At 32.7% G+C, this 20,239-nt stretch overlaps 1 protein-coding gene and 1 long non-coding RNA gene across 4 annotated transcripts in view; one reads left to right on the forward strand and one right to left on the reverse strand.

Annotated features, from left to right (window-relative positions):
- The window catches only part of LOC143069739 (DNA repair protein RAD51 homolog 2-like), a 61,100-nt gene that overhangs the window by 22,190 nt on the left and 18,671 nt on the right, over positions 1–20,239 (forward strand). For all 3 annotated transcript variants that reach the window (XM_076244512.1, XM_076244514.1, XM_076244513.1), the window contains one exon: positions 3,339–3,449. In XM_076244512.1, the coding sequence (XP_076100627.1) occupies positions 3,339–3,449 (111 nt within the window). The remainder of the gene's footprint in view (positions 1–3,338; positions 3,450–20,239) is intronic.
- On the reverse strand, positions 4,272–15,097 carry LOC143069740 (uncharacterized). The gene is made up of 3 exons (XR_012976472.1): positions 14,972–15,097; positions 10,765–10,876; positions 4,272–4,545 (listed from the first exon to the last, which is right to left on the reverse strand). It is a non-coding gene; the product is annotated as an uncharacterized LOC143069740 (long non-coding RNA).

The raw sequence follows: 20,239 nt of genomic DNA on the forward strand, positions 1-20,239 counted from the left end.
GTAACTAACGACGAACGTTTTTAATCCCGTATTCCGCTAGAGGCGTGCAATTACGTACACTTCGCCTTAAAAGTCAAATCCAACTCTTTGAACAAATCACATCCTGAAGTAATCCTACTGTATTGTAATAAACGACTAAAACTCGATACTTTGCGTTGTGTTACTTTTATGCTCAAAATCTATATCGAAGGCGCCCATACAAAAGTACAAAGTAACGTCATAAACATAGAACGTATATACGGGAAACATAACGTTAATGTTTGCATTATATTCTCAACATACTGGGGGGCCGCAAAAGTGTATCTTTGTATAAAATTCAAATATTTCTTTAAATGTCCATAATTGAAACGAAAAAATATGAGTTAAAATGTGATGGGTAATTACAGTCTCTTGAAATCACTATGATGAAATTAAAAATTAACAGTCTCTATAACAATTTGAAAATCGGATACAAAATTAATGTCTCCTAAGAATTTGTCCAAGATTTAATGTTCTCCTTTGCACGCATAGCTGCCTTTCGCAGAGGCACTGTTCTTCTGGTATCAACTTCATTCGTCTCATCTGCTGTATTTGGTAGTTCCTTTTCGTTGATCTCTAGCGGATAAAGTTTGACGATCTTGGAAAATTTCTTTTTTCCACCAAGTTCGTGGTTTTTCTTCACGAACTTGCCCAATAACTCCGAAACGGATGTTGATTGTGTTGTCTCTACCCTTTTTATGTAACTCTATAACGTTATCAGTTCTCTGTTTTGTAATTACTTTTGTTGGTAAGGTATCGTGATCATGTTTCCAGGGCAACTTTGGTACGTATCTATTTTCATGAAATTCTACTGATGTGTTTTGGTACATATTTTCTTCATCATGTTGTGTATCGACTTCTCCTAGTGACTCTACTTTAAACTCTTCCGGTTTCTGATTTGCCAAAATGCTGAACATTCCTATGGCTCCCCATTTACGATTCATTTCTGGTGATGTCGGACCAGACAACAGGTAACCAAGTTTTGACTTGACAGCTGTCAGACCTTTTCCTCTAATAACGGTATCTTCTATAAAATCCCAATAAAAATCTGCTCCTATCAGTAATGATATACTAAACTTGTCGTCGTTTGTGATCGGGTGTGCTAATCGTAATCCTATCAGATGTTTGCAATTTCGGGTATCATTTTCACTATAATTGGTGATCGGACTTGCTATGGTTGGGACTACTAAGACTTCAATGGGTATTTTTACTCCTTCTATTGACTCAACGTATATCATTCCTTTCGGTAAGTGTTGAACTTTAGTGCTTGTATTTCCAAATGTCAAAAGATTAATAACTTCGGTACCTTCTGTCTTAATATCTAGTGTTGAAGCTAATTCCTCAGTAACGAAAGAACGCTGTGCTCCTTCATCGAACAATATATTCGTATTCATTCCTTGATGTTCACTCCAAACGGGTGCTACGGCGGTTTTCAGTAATACGCTAGAACGGGATTGCATCGTGGACGAATAAAAACTTGTGGCAGTGGCAACAATTTCATTGTTGACTACGACGTTAACTGACGTATCATATCTACTTACATTAGCGGTTTTATCAAAGTACGATCTGTCGGTATTTTGGGTACATATACTAGTATGGTGATTCTTGTTACAGAATCTGCAACGAAATTGAGATCTACATTCACATGCGCGGTGCGATCCCAAGCAATTAAAGCATAAGTGCTTGTGTTTAATAATTGTTATCCGGTGTTCATAATCTGGAACTTTTAAGCATTTTGCGGGGTCGTGCATATCGTTGCAATAAATACAAAGTTTCTGACGAATGTTTGTGCTTTGGCGGTAATCTAATCTATCTTGTGTTCGCGGGTAATCTCTCGTATCGGCGCTTGTCAATAATGACGCTATAGACGGTAAATGTTCATTTACTTCATCGGTTTCAAATCTATCTTGTATTTGCGTGTAGTCTCTATTATTGGCGATAGTCAAAAATGACGATGTAGACGGTAAGGTGTCAATAAATACATCGGTGCGTTTCTCTCCGGCTTCTAAAATTGTGATTTCTTTCAATAGCCCATATCTTAATCCTTTTAATTCCAAATTATCGGTTCTGTTTTCTCTAGCTAAGTTTTGTCTTACAGCTGACGGTAGCTTATTCAAGATAATTGGGATGAGCAGTGCCCCATATGAATCCCCCGATCTGCCTAACGATTCTAGGCCTCTTATATATGCTTCTTGTTTGTCGTAATAATTACGGAGGCTAATAAGGTTGTATTGTGGTGCGGGAAGGTCTAACAGGGCTTGCATGTAGGCATTCGTGATTTTGTGTGGCTGACCAAAACGTTCTTTTAACAATTTTATAGCTTCCGTATAATTATTATTTGTGAGCGGTAGTCCATCAATACATCGAGCAGCTTCATTACTAAGTTGCAATTTCAAATATGTGAACTTCTGTATGTCAGTGAGTGTGGGATTATAGTGTACAGATGATTCGAACGAGTCCCAAAAAGTATGCCACATGAGTGTTTCTCCTGTAAATGTAGGTAAGGTGAGTTTCGGAAGTTGGTGATTTTGTGTAACGTTGGGCGGAACATGGTACATTTGTTGTTGAACAGAGCTAAACGTAATTTCTACTGAACTATGCTGTTCGTATTTTCCGTTGATTGATTAGGCAAGGTGGTTATATTCGAAGTTGGTGAATTTGAGTACTTTTTACGTATGGGTCTAGTTTTAGTATTCAGAAAGAATTTATACTCATCTGTCTGTAGTATTTCATCTTCAACATCCTCATCCTTTGTTAAATTAAGAATTTCTACATCCAAAGCACTAATAATCTTCTGTTTTTGCGAAAGTGTTTCTAATAATTCTGTACTTTCTTCTATCTCCAAATCCTGCTCTTCTTCCGTTTTTCTCAAAAGTCTTGTTACAGCACATTTATGGCCTGCTCTCACCGCTTTTAGTTTACTTTCCATGGCGTCACGGCACCAAAATGTATTGTAATAAACGACTAAAACTTGATACTTTGTGTTGTGTTACTTTTATGCTCAAAATCTATATCGAAGGCGCCCATACAAAAGTACAAAGTAACGTCATAAACATAAGACGTAAATACAGGAAACATAACGTTAACGTTTGCATTATATTCTCAACACCTACCATGAATCACTAAATCCTATAAAATTTTACAAATTACAACATGAACCACCCAACTATGAAAATATAACAAATCGCACCTTAGTACACAACATTATTCATTAATTTGTTAAGCATTCAGTATGGGCCTTGTTTTTTCATACAACATAATATGCTCTAAGATATTGATCATTTAGATAATTGTAATTGAATAATAATATTATTTAACAGTTGATGGAGCTGGGCATTACCATGGAACAGATCCAGGGATACAGAATATACGAGTCAGATCATCTTTACCTCTAAGTATGCCGCGAAGAAATGATAAATACCATACTTACTGTGAGTTAATCTTTCTATAGTAAATACTATATTCTTTTATTTTTGGTAATATCAATTTTTCATGCATTGAGGAAAATATGTATGTTCCGTTGAAATTTGATTCAGTAGTTTGGACGAAGTCTTTGAACAACCGTGTCATCATTTGTTATCACTTGGTATTGGTTGTCTTTTGTCCATTTGGGTTTTTTTTTTCGAAACAAAATTCTGAAACTACTTAAACAAATTTGACCAAACTTAGCCTGAATCATCATTAGGTGTATCTTGTTCCTAGACAGACAAGCCAAGTCAGATATTTAGTATTCTTGCTCACAAGACAGTCTGCTAGACCACCCTATTATCCTGTGTCCACACCAGCATGTGTAAAATCTGACTCCTTAAAGCTACATAATTGTTGCATAATACTAACATTGCATTAATTTGAAAGAGTAATCTGTTAGATATCCATAATTACCACTTTTATAAATTTTCAAGCATTATTAAGAAAGTTAATTTATTTTAAAACTTAGGAGTTGGAGTTATAAAATCTTTGTATTGTGCTACCTTAAGGCTGCATACTTTATATAGAAGCAGAAAATACCAATGTTATAGTATAAATTTGATTGAACCTATGACCTCAAGCACTTGTTCAATGCAAACTGCTACAAGATCAACAAGTAGGGATGTTTCAAATACCAGTATCAAGTTAATCCAAAAATAGATAGCTTATAGATAAAAAAAAATATTATAAGTCTCATTAATTGAAAAAGTTAAAAAAAAAATACTTTAAAATGTTGTTATTTATTAAAACTTTTGGCATCTTAATGTTATTGTTATAAACGCCTTAGGGCACCAATAAATTATATGTTTTTGTACATTTATGCATCTGTATATTTTGGTAACTTTATATGACTGCACAATTATTACATAATTTCAAAAAGTATAGTGTTTTTTTTTTAATTTTCTACATCATTTGCATTTAAATTAAAAACTGATTAAAATCGAATAAGAATCCGTGCATGTTGTATAGTTGCACTGATTAATAGATAATTGTCCAGACGATTCCCACACTACCTATAAGGCAGTTGTTTACTGTAATAGGAACGGCAGAATATTAAACCTAAAAATAAAGATAAAGATGTATTACCCGGTAATAAACCATCTCTTAGATATCAGATAAAGATTTAATTCGGTACATAAATATTCTGGGCTTTTCCAACTGAAAATATCTCATTGTATTTTGTACAAGAATATAAGAAAAACAACATAAATGTATAAAATTTTATAAGCAAAATTTGTGATATGATACTAATAGAATATGATACAATACTAGAATGGAAAAGGCTTTGACACTGCCTATAGCCATTTTTTTTGCAGAAATATTGCCATTATATTGGTTTTCCAATAATATAAGATTTCGTCTAACTTGTATTATTAGAAACACCTTAAAAATTGTTTAAGATCTAAATAACTTTGTCAAACTTTTCTGGAAGGTAAAGAAATTTGGGACAGAGACTTCTTCATGATCAAGAAATAACATCTAAAGAGATATATGAATATAAAAAAAAAGATGTGGTATGATTGCCAATGAGACAACTGTCCACAAGAGACCAAAATGACACAGACATTAACAACTATAGGTCACTCAGGGGTTCAAATTAGCGGTGGTCCGAGGTCCGCGACCTTCCACTTTTGCAATCGGACCTTCGTTTTGATTACTGCCTACGCCGACGGACCTTTGATTTGAAAGAAAATAAAATTTGACTTTGCCGACCTTTTTAACCAAAATTTCCAAACGATCTCAAAATTTATTTTCATCTTTATTATTCATGACAGTGATGTTCATTTTATTCAACCGCTAGGTTAATACCGAAAATCGACAACCAGTAATGTGTAAATCCGAGTAAAATCGTATCTGACTGACAAAAACAACGTTGAAAAACAATGGATGCCATAAAAAATATTACAATACCGGATCAGATTCCGGGGGTAATTCCCGGTTTACCGATCAAATAGAAGGAAAAAATAATACTTCTAGGCAGTGGAAAAAACACATCTATGATGATGAAATATAAACACTAGAATTGAAAACCAAAAGATACAATTCTTGAATGAAAGAAAAAGCAGGAAATATTTTATACAGAAACTCAAAATTACTTTTAGTTCACAAATGTTCATGTCAAAATCAAAAAAAAAAATGTGACAGTAATTTTCTTTATCATTAGTAAATGTTGATATTCCATGCAGATTGTTTTCATAGTGTTAAAATATTACTACAATTCCAAGAGGTAATAAATTTCAATATTTGAAGGGCCAGTAAACATCTGGAAGTTTCTTACTGTTCACAGTGGAACTTATATATATATAGTAGTGCTACTTGATATGATACACTAAAACAGCTTTGAATTTGAACTGTCTAATATAATAGTATAACTAGTATTTTATAAAATTACCAATAGTAGAGACAGCACACCCACCAACAGTGACATCCTCCGAAATAACTAAACTAGAGGCTCTCAAGAGCCTGTGTCACTCACCTGTTACTGTATTTACTGATGTCGGCCATCTTGGTTTGTAGGTGGGGTCATTAGACACTTTTTTAAAATAGATACTCTAGTAATTATTGTGGCCAAGTTTGGTTAAATTTGGCCCATAGTTTTAGAATAAAGATTTTTGTACAAGTAACAAAAATGACGAAAAGTTGTTCAATATTGACTATAAAGGACAATAACTCCTTAAAGGAGGGGGGATAGGACCTTTATCGGGACTCCGGGATCGGGTGTTTTTAAGCTCGGGATTTCGGGATTGACCCTTTCGGGATCCGGGAATCCTTTTTTTTCAGATTTCGGGACGTCGGGATTTACTTTATTTAAATTCGGGACCTCGGGATTTCGTTTTTTTAAGTCCGGGATTTCGGGATCAGGACCCCTCCTATCCCCCCTCTTAAAGGGTTCTCTGACAATTTTATCATGTTGACTTATTTGTAGATCTTACTTTGCTGAACATTATTGCTGTTTACAGTTTATCTCTATGTATAATAGTATTTAAGATAATAACCAAAAACTGCGAAATTTCCTTAAAATTACCAATTCAGGGGCAGCAACCCAACAACAGGTTATACGATTCGTCTGAAAATTTGTGAGGGGATAAATCTTATTCTGATGAACATTTAAATCTTAAAAGATTTGCCCTAAATGTCTTAGTTTCATAGATAGAACGCAAAAACTGCATTTTACCACTATGTTCTAATTTTAGCCATGTCGGCCATTTTGTTTGGTAGGTGGGGTCATCGGACACACTTTTAAAACTATATAACACAATTATGTTTGTGGCCAAGTAAGTTTAAATTTGGACCAGTAGTTTCAGAGAAGAAGATTTTTGTACTAGTTACAAAAAATGACGAAAAAGTTGTTAAAATTGACTATAAAGGGCAATAACTCCTTAAGGGGTTTACTGACAATTTTGGTCTTGTTGACTTATTTGTAGGTCTTATTTTGCTGAACATTATTGCTGTTTACAGTTTATCGCTATCTATAATAGTATTCAAGATAATAACAAAAAACTGCAAAATTTCCTTAAAATTACCAATTCAGGGGCAGCAACCCAACAACAGGTTATGCGATTCGTCTGAAAATTTCAGGGCAAATAGATCTTGACTTGATCAACAATTTTACCCCCATGTCAGATTTGCTCTAAATGCTTTGGTTTTAAAGATATAATCCAAAATAAACATTTTCCCCCTGTGTTCTATTTTTAGCCATGGCGGCGGTCTTGGTTTGATGGCCAGGTCATCGGACACATTTTTTAAACTAGATACACCAAGGATGATTGTGGCCAAGTTTGGTTAAATTTGGCCCAGTAGTTTCAGAGGAGAAGATTTTTAAAGCAATTGCTTTTATGCCGTCGCGTATGGCCATCTTTGTGACCCAGATCAGAGACTCCGCCCAGATCAAGCCATAGTATTTTGTTAAACAGGCTCCTGGTCAGTCATTCTTTAACACCTATGTATGTTTTCTAATGCAATACATAGCTTGAAACTTTAAAAAAAAGTTAGCGGATTTAAGAAGTTTCAGAATATGTTCTTGTAGATGTATTTTTGTATTTAAAGGGTCAACCGTTTGACTATCAAATAACATAGAAGTCCGAGTGAAAAAAAGTACATTTTTATAAATGCGATTCCGTTTTCCGCCGTTCGTACTATGTTTCAACAAAATATGGATTCATTTCAGTTGTTGATTTAGTATTGAAAATTTAACTGAATTATCTCCTAATAAATACGTTTTTTTATGTTTAATTTGTGTTTCTTTAAGAGGTCAGGTGCTCTTGTTCATTCATAAAATTATCGTTCATTCATACATTTATCGTAAAATCAAAATCACTACACAGGTTAATGCGTAGTGTCAAATTATTACCTGTAATCTAAAAATAGACAAACTTTATTTGCGCAAATAATTTAGCGGAACGAAACCCTTGTTGAAAACACATAACAATAAGTTCGTTTTCCTTTTCTGTCAAAACTCCGTAATATTTATCGATCACCTTCCTAATGAAATGGACCCGTCCAAACGTAGTAGATGCCAAGTCGGTCCAGATGAAGAGATATTTACAATTTGGAATTTTCTAGTTTATTAATACATAGATTGAAAAAAAGTACGTCTTTTTAAATATCATGATCAAAACTGGGTTTGCATAACAAATGTCAGATGAAACCATTATCCTCGTCTTTTCAGTGAACAAGTCTACTACGTTTGTTGACACTCGACGGTCCACCGTGTTAGCAATTTTATTTCACATGTTTTCGAAATATTGAAGATCATTTTTCGCAATGTTTCCTGAAAATTGATAAATATCAAAGCAACGTAGAGCTGTTTGTTCTTGTTGGTATAATAAAATTGAGAATGGAAATGGGGAATTTGTCAAAGAGACAACAACCCGACCATAGAAAAACATACAACAGCAGAATTAATTTAAGGTCACCAACAGGTCTTCAATGCAGCGAAAAATTCCCGCACCCGGAGGCGTCCTTCAGCTGGCCCCTATACAATATATATACTTGTTCAGTGATAACGATTTAATGTCATGTTTGTCTGTGATGACCCCCCCTTTTCGGGATTGCATGAGAATTGTAGTTATCTCATACCCACATGCACTTGTTTCTATCCATAGGATTGTCGACTATCCATATAAAACTATTTATATGGATAATCGACCTTCCTATGGATAGAAACAAGTGCCTGTGCTCGTACCGCATCAGAAGGACACATCAACTGAGCAATAATGTTTGGAACTTAGTTTTAAAAATGATGACAAAGTAACATTATGAAAATATTTTTATTAAGCTGAAATATACATTTATTCTTTACATGTTTATGTCTTGTAAGATATTTTATTTCTTTCCCGTTTTTTAACATTTGCGTCTGGAAAGTTGAAATGTTTTAACTTAATCATTTGTGTTAATGGTTAAATATAAATTAATAATGAAAATTTTTAAAATTAAATCAATAAAGGAAATTATTGCCAAGAGAGTTACAAACACTACCAGGGGATAATCCATGATGATTTCTTTTTGAGTTATATGTTTCAGCACATGTATATTTGACCCCAACTTTAGCCTGGTAAACGTGTTGTCTCCTTGTGAAATATAAAACATATTAAAAATGACTTTCTGCTAAAGTCTTTTATTTATATAAAGTTAAAACCTTATTACTTTTAACTAGACAACACTCATGTCAGGTTTAATTCTTGTATATATGTGGATGAAAAATAAAAGTCCCCAAACATTAACATGGCAGCAATTGCTTTTACAGCCTTTAAGGCTTTGATTGTAAAAGTTTACGGAAGACGGACGCCGGACGATGGACGCCAAGTGATGAGAAAAGCTCACTTGACCTTTCAGGTCAGGTGAGCTAAAAAGATTATTTGAATTTATAAAATACAAGCTTAGATTATTACATTTATTAATAAACATATTATGCAACAGTGATTTTGACAGTGAAACAAGCTAAAATTAACCTACCATCTAAAAGCATGTCATCAATTTTGTATCTTACTGAGTTCGGAAATATTTCAAGTAAAAGTAGGACCTGGAATTTAGGTTGTGGACCTTTCAGTTTGGAGGGTCAAAGGTCCTGGACCTTCCAGTACCAAATGTTAATTTGAACCCCTGTCACTGTACAGCCTTTAACAATGAGCACAGCCCATACCGCATAGTCAGCCTTATTTTAAATTAAAAAATCAACCTCCTTTCAAATTTTCACTGCTGGGCTTCTGGTCTTTAAAGTTATTAAAGATGGCAAATAGATCCTTTAAAATCCAGAAAGAGCCTATTGTAACTAAAATAGAACTTAATGCATTTGCAACATAACCATTTAATACATGTATGTTACATATAAGAATCTTCTTTGATTGGCTGGCAACTTATCCGAGGGGTTCCAAAATCAAATTACATTTTTAATATAAAGCAATACAGTAGACCAACAAACTTTCATGACTTTTGAGAATAGAAAATAACGTGTATATGTCAAAAAGGAATCTTTCCTTATATATATAACTAAATGAAAGAATTAGAAAATTGCGAAATTAAATCACCCCAAAACGGGCTAGTAATGGCTAAATGTGAAATTAAGTATCCGTGAAAATGAGTTGGTTTACAGTTTACATAAATTGATGTGCTACACAACAATGGTTTTCCTGTTTGAATGGTTTTACTCTTGTTATATTTGGGGCCCTTTATAGCTTGCTTTTAGTTGTGAGTCAAGGCTCTGTGTTGAAGACCATACTTTGGCTTATAATGGTTTACTTTTACAAATTGTGACTTGGATGGAGAGTTTTCTCATTGGCACTCATACTACATCTTCTTATATCTTTATAGAGAATCATAAGAAAAGTTTAATACAACTTGTGATTTCATTGTTGTAGCATGTAAATGTGATAAGAAGAATTGAATGCTCCCTTTTCTTTTGTGAATTTTTTAAATGGTAATCATGCACACATGTTCAGTATGAAGTGCTACCATGATTCATTAAAATGTACTTTGGTCAATTAACATCCCGAGGAAAATACCAAAAAAAGCTTTAAATTCTTAATTTAAAAGAGAGACTTTGAAATTTCACATTGCAGCTGTTACTGTTCCAGAGTTGTCTTTCTTTGAACACTGGTTAGAATACCAACAAATATCCACTATAATATATATATGCAATGTTATGCAAAGTTTTGCTTTTACAGGTTTCACTGTATATGAATACTTGAACTAATTGTGTAAGGTGAAACCTGATTACAATAATGTCATTAATTACACAAAGGTATAATGTTTCAAAGCATAGTTTATTCATATACTTACTTTGAAAGGTTAACTTTGGAGAAAAAAATTGCTGCTGAAGGTTTTGTATTTCCTAAGGTAATTCCTGTTTCCTTCATCAATTAATTGACCGCTATGAACTTTGACAAATGTACTGAAAATGACATTTATCACCATAAAAAGATACATGTAAATTCTGAATTTTTGTGACCAATAAGGATCATTTATAATTCGTTGCAACTTGTATTTTAAATATATTATAAATCTTAATTTGTATACAGGATATTATTTATACAAAATAAAACAAATTTCCATAGGGTATAATGAATTTGACCGGGGACAGTCTTCAGTCTGTCAGACTTTCTCATCTGTCTGTCCTGTTCTTGTCATTACAACTTTTAGGATACCACACTAAAGTATTTATTGAAACTTTGTAGATAACAAGGATATACTATGTAGATGTGCATATTGACAGGAAATAATGATTGTATTTTTTTTCTATGTGTTATGCTCTGTAGTACTGAGAACTTGAACCTAGAATCTGGTGAGATTTTGTTTGAATATTAACAATGTAATAAGTTTATTTTCTTGATTCTATGCAATTTATTCTCAAAACCTTCTAAGATGTTCCTGCACCTTATTGCCTCTTCGCCTTAGCTCAGTGTATTTCGATGTAAAGTTGATAACCAGTAAATATTAAATGAAGTCTTTGACATTTGCTACACCACAAATAATAGATATGAGGTAAACATCAATGAGACAGCAACCTAAAAACACAACATAATCAAACAAATACAAAAACAATACAGAGAACAACATATTCATTGAAAGACAATAGACCAATTTTGAGTTGTGTCCAACACCTGAAAAGTTGAATAATTATGCGCGCCTCAATGACTTCATTAACCAGAAAGAGGGGACTGTTCATATCCCTGCACTTTTAAAGTTCATCAAGTTTCTAGGTGATCGTAATTATTGTTCTGTAGGTACTTAATTACAATTCCCTAATGATAGCAGTGTTGATAATTAATTATAAAAATTTAATTAGTCAAATTATTTTTACAATATCGCATCACATTTTTTCAACCGCTCTCTCAACATAGAAAGGAATTGACGATGCCCCTAAATGCATGAATGATGTTTGCTAAAACCAAAGTTTTTGACAGAAATGCCATAAACTCGAAAGTGGTCTATTCTTTGATATGCAAGTGTTCATACCATGATATATTACACTTATAAAATTACATCCACTATATAAATACAAAGTTCAATGTTTTACGAAGATTTTAATATAATGACAAATGATAATGTTGTGAACTAGAGATCAACATATTATCATATGATAAGGTTGGAAATAGTTGTGGGCACCTTTACTGTCATACTCAATGACAGTCTGGATTAGGGAGGGTCTTCAGTTTTGTCTGCTAAAAAAAAAAATTAGCCATTTTTCTTGATTCTTTTTTTCTACCAATTATTCTGTTATTTTTAGTTCCACATCACTCTCTATTCTTGATTTTTTTTGTATAGATAGATATTTAAGTGCCAATGAGACTACTCTCCATCCAAGTCACAAATTGTAAAAGTAAACCATCATTGGCCAAAGTATGGTCTTCAATACAGAGCCTTTGCCCATTTTTATACCCCATGCAGCGAAGTTGCGGAGGGTATAATGCTTTTGACCCATCCATCCATCAGTCCTGTTTCTTGTCATCGCAACTTCTCTGAAACCACTCAACAGAATTCCATGAAACCTTTTTAGATAATTAGGACATATTATGTAGATGTGCATATCAACAGGAAATCACGATTCAAGTTATTTTCTAGGAGTTATGCCCCTTTGAACTTATTTGCTTCAATATACCTTTGGGACAGTTTGTCATCACAACTACTCTGAAACCACACAACATAATTTCATGAAACTTTGTAGATAATAAGGACATACTATGTAGATGTGCATATCGACAGGAAATTATGATACAATTTTTTTTGCTTACAGTTATTTTATTCGTCCAGCGACAATGTGGGGATGTGGGGTATGTGAGCGTGCTCACTAAGGTTCTTTTATTCACTATGCTTGATTTTTTTGTGGCCTATTCATACGGTATTTATTCCGTGGACTCCATGGAGACCCTTCTCTCTAGATACTACTGGAAGACAATAAGGTTTTAATTTGAATTGAGATCAGGTGAGCCTCATGTTATCATGTACTGACATTTGTAGTCTTTCTTTATAAATGAGTTTCAGCCAAGGCTCCATGCTGAAGACCTTACTTTGACCTATAATGATGTACTTTTACAAATTGTGACTTGGATGGAGAGTTGTCTCATTGGCACCACATCTTCTTATATCCATTCAGCTCATGCATTGAAAAATTATTACTTTAAATTTATTAAGTTGAGCCTCTGGTTTTGTGGTTAAGTACTCGGATACTTTTAAGTACATCTAGATCCAATGAAAAATTTATTGACCAGATCTTTGCCAAGTTTTACTTTAAGCTTACAGTACAGATTTCATACTGATAAATAAATAAAGAAATACAATTTATTTTTAAAATTTGAAAAAAAAAATTATGTTTAAAAATTGGTGCAGAGAGGGAAGAAAGAGGCCATTGTTAAAAATTTAATGTTACTCGGTTGAAAATAAACTGCTTATTTCTTTTATCAGTGTGATAGGTTTTATATGCAGGAAGATTGTATATCTTGTCAAAAGATTGAAATGATTAGAATAAGATATTAGGTGACATTAAAATGATGCCATAGAACTATAAAACCTATTACATAGCTTTTATTTTCATTGAATTATAAAGTGTTTATTATGGGGTATAGATATAATTAATTCATGATATCAACATGAATTATACAAGTGTATTATTACGGAATCAATTTCAATACCTGAAACTGATTGTCCTCGTTTTAGCAAGTTAAAGGTGACTTCCTTTTCTAAAGGGTATTTCTTATATACTATTTTTTAGATGTGAAATTGATTTCCATATGTCTTTATATAAGGCCATTGGTAGATACAGAATTGCACCCCTTTTTCTTCTGTGAGGCCCCTCATGGGGGGGGGTCCTAGTAATCACATAATCACCATTTTTTTGCCAATATAATCACATAATCATTAAATATTTGCTTATCTTTAGTAATCAAATAGTCATAAACTAAAAATACAGTCATAGGTAATCAAATAATCATGAAATATTTGGCTTAATAATCAAATAATCATTAAAAAAACGGCCAAGTAATCACATAATCAAAAACCCCATGAGGGCCCTCTTCTGTTTAATTTCAATCATGTAAAATTCTTAAAAAATAATTAAGTTGTAGGTTGATAAAATGTTTCTTGATTCTACGAGATACCTTAATTGTGCATTCTTTTTTAGTTGCTTTTAAAGATATTACTTGACATTAATCATGCTTTGATGATAAAAACTTAAATACTTTAATTACAAATATTTGCGGAGGTTGCCATTCTTTGATGCAGGACACGCTATCTGCATGTACATTAATGTAGTAGCTATATATAGAATACTGAAATGTTAACTAGAAAAAAAGAGTTTGAAGAAGCACTTTTCAAAAAGGGGTAGGGGGGATGACAAATAAATCATTATTATTAGGTCCAATAAAAACAATAATGGCCAAAAAGATGACAAGACAAACAACAATAACTTAACACCATACACTAGATTAAAGATTAATTAACATGGACCCGCCAGAAATCTGGTCTATATGTAATTGTTCTCTTAGGACTTTCAGATATATTCATGGACACGTAACATGTTGGTGTACCGAGCTTTCATGATTACTTGGTTCTGTTGCCAATTCATGTGTTGCTCTAAAATCTCATGGGATACTTCAGCAGCATTGATTTTGTAAAATTGGAAAATTAAATGAGTGTTGGAACAATACGAAATTTGATTATAATTTTACAAAATCAATTCTGCTGCTGAGGTATCACATGCCCACCCAAGACCCACCCAGATTACTTGTCTAAACACATTCATCGGCATCTTTCAAACCTGACATCACCTGACCTAATACGTCATCTCATGTGATACCTCAGCAGCAGAATTGATTTTGTAAAATTATAATAAAATTTCGTATTGTTCCAACACTCATTTAATTTTCCAATTATATCATATTGAAATGTTTTTCCATAGAATTCATTCATAAGGAGTATATATACTATTCAGATTTAGAGTTGAAAGCTTTGAATTATCAAAGAATGGTGTTTATTGACCAGTCTGTATTACCTTTTGGTCTTGCTGATATTGTTGGGTTACTGTTTTATTGATCTTGTTATTAGATTTCCATGACATTTTGTCATCTGATGTTCTGCGACCTTTTATCAATTACCCCAGCATATACATAGTAAATCTAAATAAAGAATTTGCTATTAACAGATTGCTGGTTTTTTTTTCAGTTATTTTATTCGTGCAAATATAAAGTAAAAGTTAATTGTTTGCTTGTTGTATTCTTACGTGTATTCTGAATGTTTTATATTCATTATTGCTTGAACTTTGCAATAAAGATTTATAAAAACAATGTGTTTTGATGGAGCCATACATGACCCCCAAATTTGATTTGTCAGAACAGGTTTTCATGTTACTCAGAGTTTATAGATTCAACAGGTTTCTTCTAAAAAACATAATATTTTTTTTCATATAAATCACCGATTTCTGGGTTGGACTGTAACATTCCACTGCACATGTGCATCAATGTTGTAAAAATCATTAAAATTTGACATTAATCTTCTATTGTTTAATCCAAAACTGATCAACGCTTACCAGAAATAGCAGTCGGCTTAAAAGTGTACCAACATCAAAGGAACAATGAAGAAGATTTATTAATGAAATTCTGTAATATTAAATTGTTTAAATGTTTCTCTGTGTACAATTATATACTTAAAAATTTGATTAATGTGCATGTAAAACACATGTTAGATGACCTTTGATGACCCTAACGTTTCTGCAGACGTGAAAAGATTTAGAAATTGACTAGGTCTTGCCAACAATCTCTCCTGTATGTAATTTGTTAATTAGATTTATTTTATAGGCATTAATAAACATGGGATTGTTTCCCCTTATCTGTGTATCGGCATAAGGACGTTTGAAATTCCATCGTAAAGATGAAACCAAGTTGGCGAACTATGAAAATACCTAGTATACTATACTGTACAGAAATTTACGGTACAAGTGTGAATCATTGACCAATCAAACGACTGGACGGCTGTTGACATTTTATTGTCTATCTATAATCTACTACTTTACCTGCCCAAAAATGTTGTTACTTAAAGAAGAAAAATTATGACAGCTCCTGGTGAGGAGAAGATAACGGTAAAAATTATTAATCAGTGTAAACATTAGTATCAATTATTTGACGGAAACAATAGAGTGAGTCATATGATATGTTTGTTTGCATTGTGGGTACCTAAAGATTAAACGATATCTACCAAGCACCCCAGCAAGTTACACAAGCTTTTTTTTATCAATTTTACGAGGAGTTGATATTCACGATCAGTAAATAAACAGATTATATATGTCAAATCTAGTGATTCTTCAAGATTTTCAAGCTGAAATCTTCTTAAACTGAATAAATATTTTATATAGTGTCAATTTTGTCTTTGTTTGATAGAGGATTATATTTTAAAAACAAATTTATAGGAACAACTTTTTTTCAACTTTTTACACCCATTTTGAATTGGGTTTTTGTTGATGATGACGTTTTTGTGTAGGGGTTGCAATAATCTTTTGTTTAGTTGTTTCTCCCCTTTGTAATACTTCAAGTTAAGTAATATTGTTTCAATTTGTACCCACGGAAATAAAATATCCCCTTGAATAAGCGGACAAGAGATGAACTAACATGAAGTTCAAATTGTATGATTTAAAGTTTAAACAGATTTGATACAAAGTTAAATCTAAAGTATAAGTGCTTTTGAAAGATATGAATAATTTGAAGAAAAGAAAAACCCACTATATGCAAGCTTAGAACATTTATATTTTTTGTTAATGTTCACTGTTAATACAGCATTTAAATTTATAATCAAAATAACCACTTTTTTGACAGAAGTACATGTAGGTACTCAATGTGGCTTAATGTGGTACCCAACACTTTCACTAAAATTAATTTGTCTCATTTAATTTTAATAAAATTTTGACAAAGTATTTACTTTAACCCTTTAACAAAAATATAAAAATTTCAAAAATTTTGAACCAACCGTTTTGTCAGAAAAATTACACTGGTTATATAGCAGTTTGACAAACACCAATTTTGATCATTGAGAAGCTTAATATTCCCTTTACAACACAACGTAATTAAAACGTTCAGCTGACTTTACAGACTTATCTCCCTGTAGTGTTAGGTACCACCTTAATGTAACTCTTAGTGACTGTTCATTCATCATATATTAGTAAGTAAGAAACAAGTTAAAAAGAATATATCTATGATAACCCCTATTTTAATTACTGTATATATAACCTCCTCAATGTTGTCATGGTAGTGTGCTTGCCACAACTGATAGAGGTCATGAATTTGATCCCGGACAGGTCTTAAGAAAAGACATGAAAATTTATTTCTGCTTCTCAGCTAAGCTTGAATATAAACCTGTGGATTCATTTATTTTTGTGTGTTATCAATATTCGTGGATTGGTGAAAACTTGTATTTTCGTGGATATTTGCAATCTCTGCTTAGTATATTTGTACTTTGTTGAATATTTGAATTCGTGGTGTACCTGTAGCAATGAAACTTATGAAATTGGTATCCACACTGTCGAATATTTGAATTCGTGGTGTACCTGTACCAATGAAACTTATGAAATTGGTATCCACACTGTTGAATATTTTAATTCGTGGTTTACCTGTACCAATGAAACTTATGAAATTGGTATCCACACTGTCGAATATTTGAATTCGTGGTTTACCTGTAGCAATGAAACTTATGAAATTGGTATCCACATTGTTGAATATTTGAATTCGTGGTTTACCTGTACCAATGAAACTTATGAAATTGGTATCCACATTGTTGAATATTTGAATTTGTGGTTTACCTGTAGCAATGAAACTTATGAAATTGGTATCCACATTGTTGAATATTTGAATTTGTGGTTTACCTGTAGCAATGAAACTTATGAAATTGGTATCCACACTGTCGAATATTTGAATTCGTGGTGTACCTGTACCAATGAAACTTATGAAATTGGTATCCACACTGTTGAATATTTTAATTCGTGGTTTACCTGTACCAATGAAACTTATGAAATTGGTATCCACACTGTCGAATATTTGAATTCGTGGTTTACCTGTAGCAATGAAACTTATGAAATTGGTATCCACATTGTTGAATATTTGAATTCGTGGTTTACCTGTACCAATGAAACTTATGAAATTGGTATCCACATTGTTGAATATTTGAATTCGTGGTTTACCTGTACCAATGAAACTTATGAAATTGGTATCCACACTGTTGAATATTTGAATTCGTGGTTTACCTGTACCAATGAAACTTATGAAATTGGTATCCACACTGTTGAATATTTGAATTCATGGTTTACCTGTACCAATGAAACTTATGAAATTGGTATCCACACTGTCGAATATTTGAATTCGTGGTTTACCTGTACCAATGAAACTTATGAAATTGGTATCCACATTGTTAAATATTTGAATTCGTGGTTTACCTGTACCAATGAAACTTATGAAATTGGTATCCACACTGTTGAATATTTGAATTCGTGGTTTACCTGTACCAACAAAACTTATGAAATTGGTATCCACACTGTCGAATATTTGAATTCGTGGTTTACCTGTACCAATGAAACTTATGAAATTGGTATCCACATTGTCGAATATTTGAATTCGTGGTTTACCTGTACCAATGAAACTTATGAAATTGGTATCCACACTGTTGAATATTTGAATTCGTGGTTTACCTGTACCAATGAAACTTATGAAATTGGTATCCACACTGTCGAATATTTGAATTTGTGGTTTACCTGTACCAATGAAACTTATGAAATTGGTATCCACACTGTTGAATATTTGAATTCGTGGTTTACCTGTACCAACAAAACTTATGAAATTGGTATCCACACTGTCGAATATTTGAATTCGTGGTTTACCTGTACCAATGAAACTTATGAAATTGGTATCCACATTGTCGAATATTTGAATTCGTTGTTTACCTGTACCAATGAAACTTATGAAATTGGTATCCACACGGTTGAATATTTGAATTCGTGGTTTACCTGTACCAATGAAACTTATGAAATTGGTATCCACACTGTTGAATATTTGAATTCGTGGTTTACCTGTACCAATGAAACTTATGAAATTGGTATCCACACTGTTGAATATTTGAATTCGTGGTTTACCTGTACCAATGAAACTTATGAAATTGGTATCCACACTGTCGAATATTTGAATTCGTGGTTTACCTGTACCAATGAAACTTATGAAATTGGTATCCACACTGTTGAATATTTGAATTCGTGGTGTACCTGTACCAATGAAACTTATGAAATTGGTATCCACACTGTCGAATATTTGAATTGGTGGTTTACCTGTACCAATGAAACTTATGAAATTGGTATCCACACTGTTGAATATTTGAATTCGTGGTGTACCTGTACCAATGAAACTTATGAATTTGGTATCCACACTGTTGAATATTTGAATTCGTGGTTTACCTGTACCAATGAAACTTATGAAATTGGTATCCACACTGTCGAATATTTGAATTGGTGGTTTACCTGTACCAATGAAACTTATGAAATTGGTATCCACACTGTTGAATATTTGAATTCGTGGTTTACCTGTACCAACAAAACTTATGAAATTGGTATCCACACTGTCGAATATTTGAATTCGTGGTTTACCTGTACCAATGAAACTTATGAAATTGGTATCCACATTGTCGAATATTTGAATTCGTTGTTTACCTGTACCAATGAAACTTATGAAATTGGTATCCACACTGTTGAATATTTGAATTCGTGGTTTACCTGTACCAATGAAACTTATGAAATTGGTATCCACACTGTCGAATATTTGAATTCGTGGTTTACCTGTACCAATGAAACTTATGAAATTGGTATCCACACTGTCGAATATTTGAATTCGTGGTTTACCTGTACCAGTGAAACTTATGAAATTGGTATCCACACTGTCGAATATTTGAATTCGTGGTTTACCTGTACCAATGAAACTTATGAAATTGGTATCCACACTGTCGAATATTTGAATTTGTGGTTTACCTGTACCAATGAAACTTATGAAATTGGTATCCACACTGTTGAATATTTGAATTCGTGGTTTACCTGTACCAATGAAACTTATGAAATTGGTATCCACACTGTTGAATATTTGAATTTGTGGTTTACCTGTACCAACAAAACTTATGAAATTGGTATCCACACTGTTGAATATTTGAATTTGTGGTTTACCTGTACCAACAAAACTTATGAAATTGGTATCCACACTGTTGAATATTTGAATTCGTGGTTTACCTGTACCAATGAAACTTA

This window comes from Mytilus galloprovincialis, chromosome 3 (assembly GCF_965363235.1).
Source record: "Mytilus galloprovincialis chromosome 3, xbMytGall1.hap1.1, whole genome shotgun sequence".
NCBI lineage: Eukaryota > Metazoa > Mollusca > Bivalvia > Mytilida > Mytilidae > Mytilus > Mytilus galloprovincialis.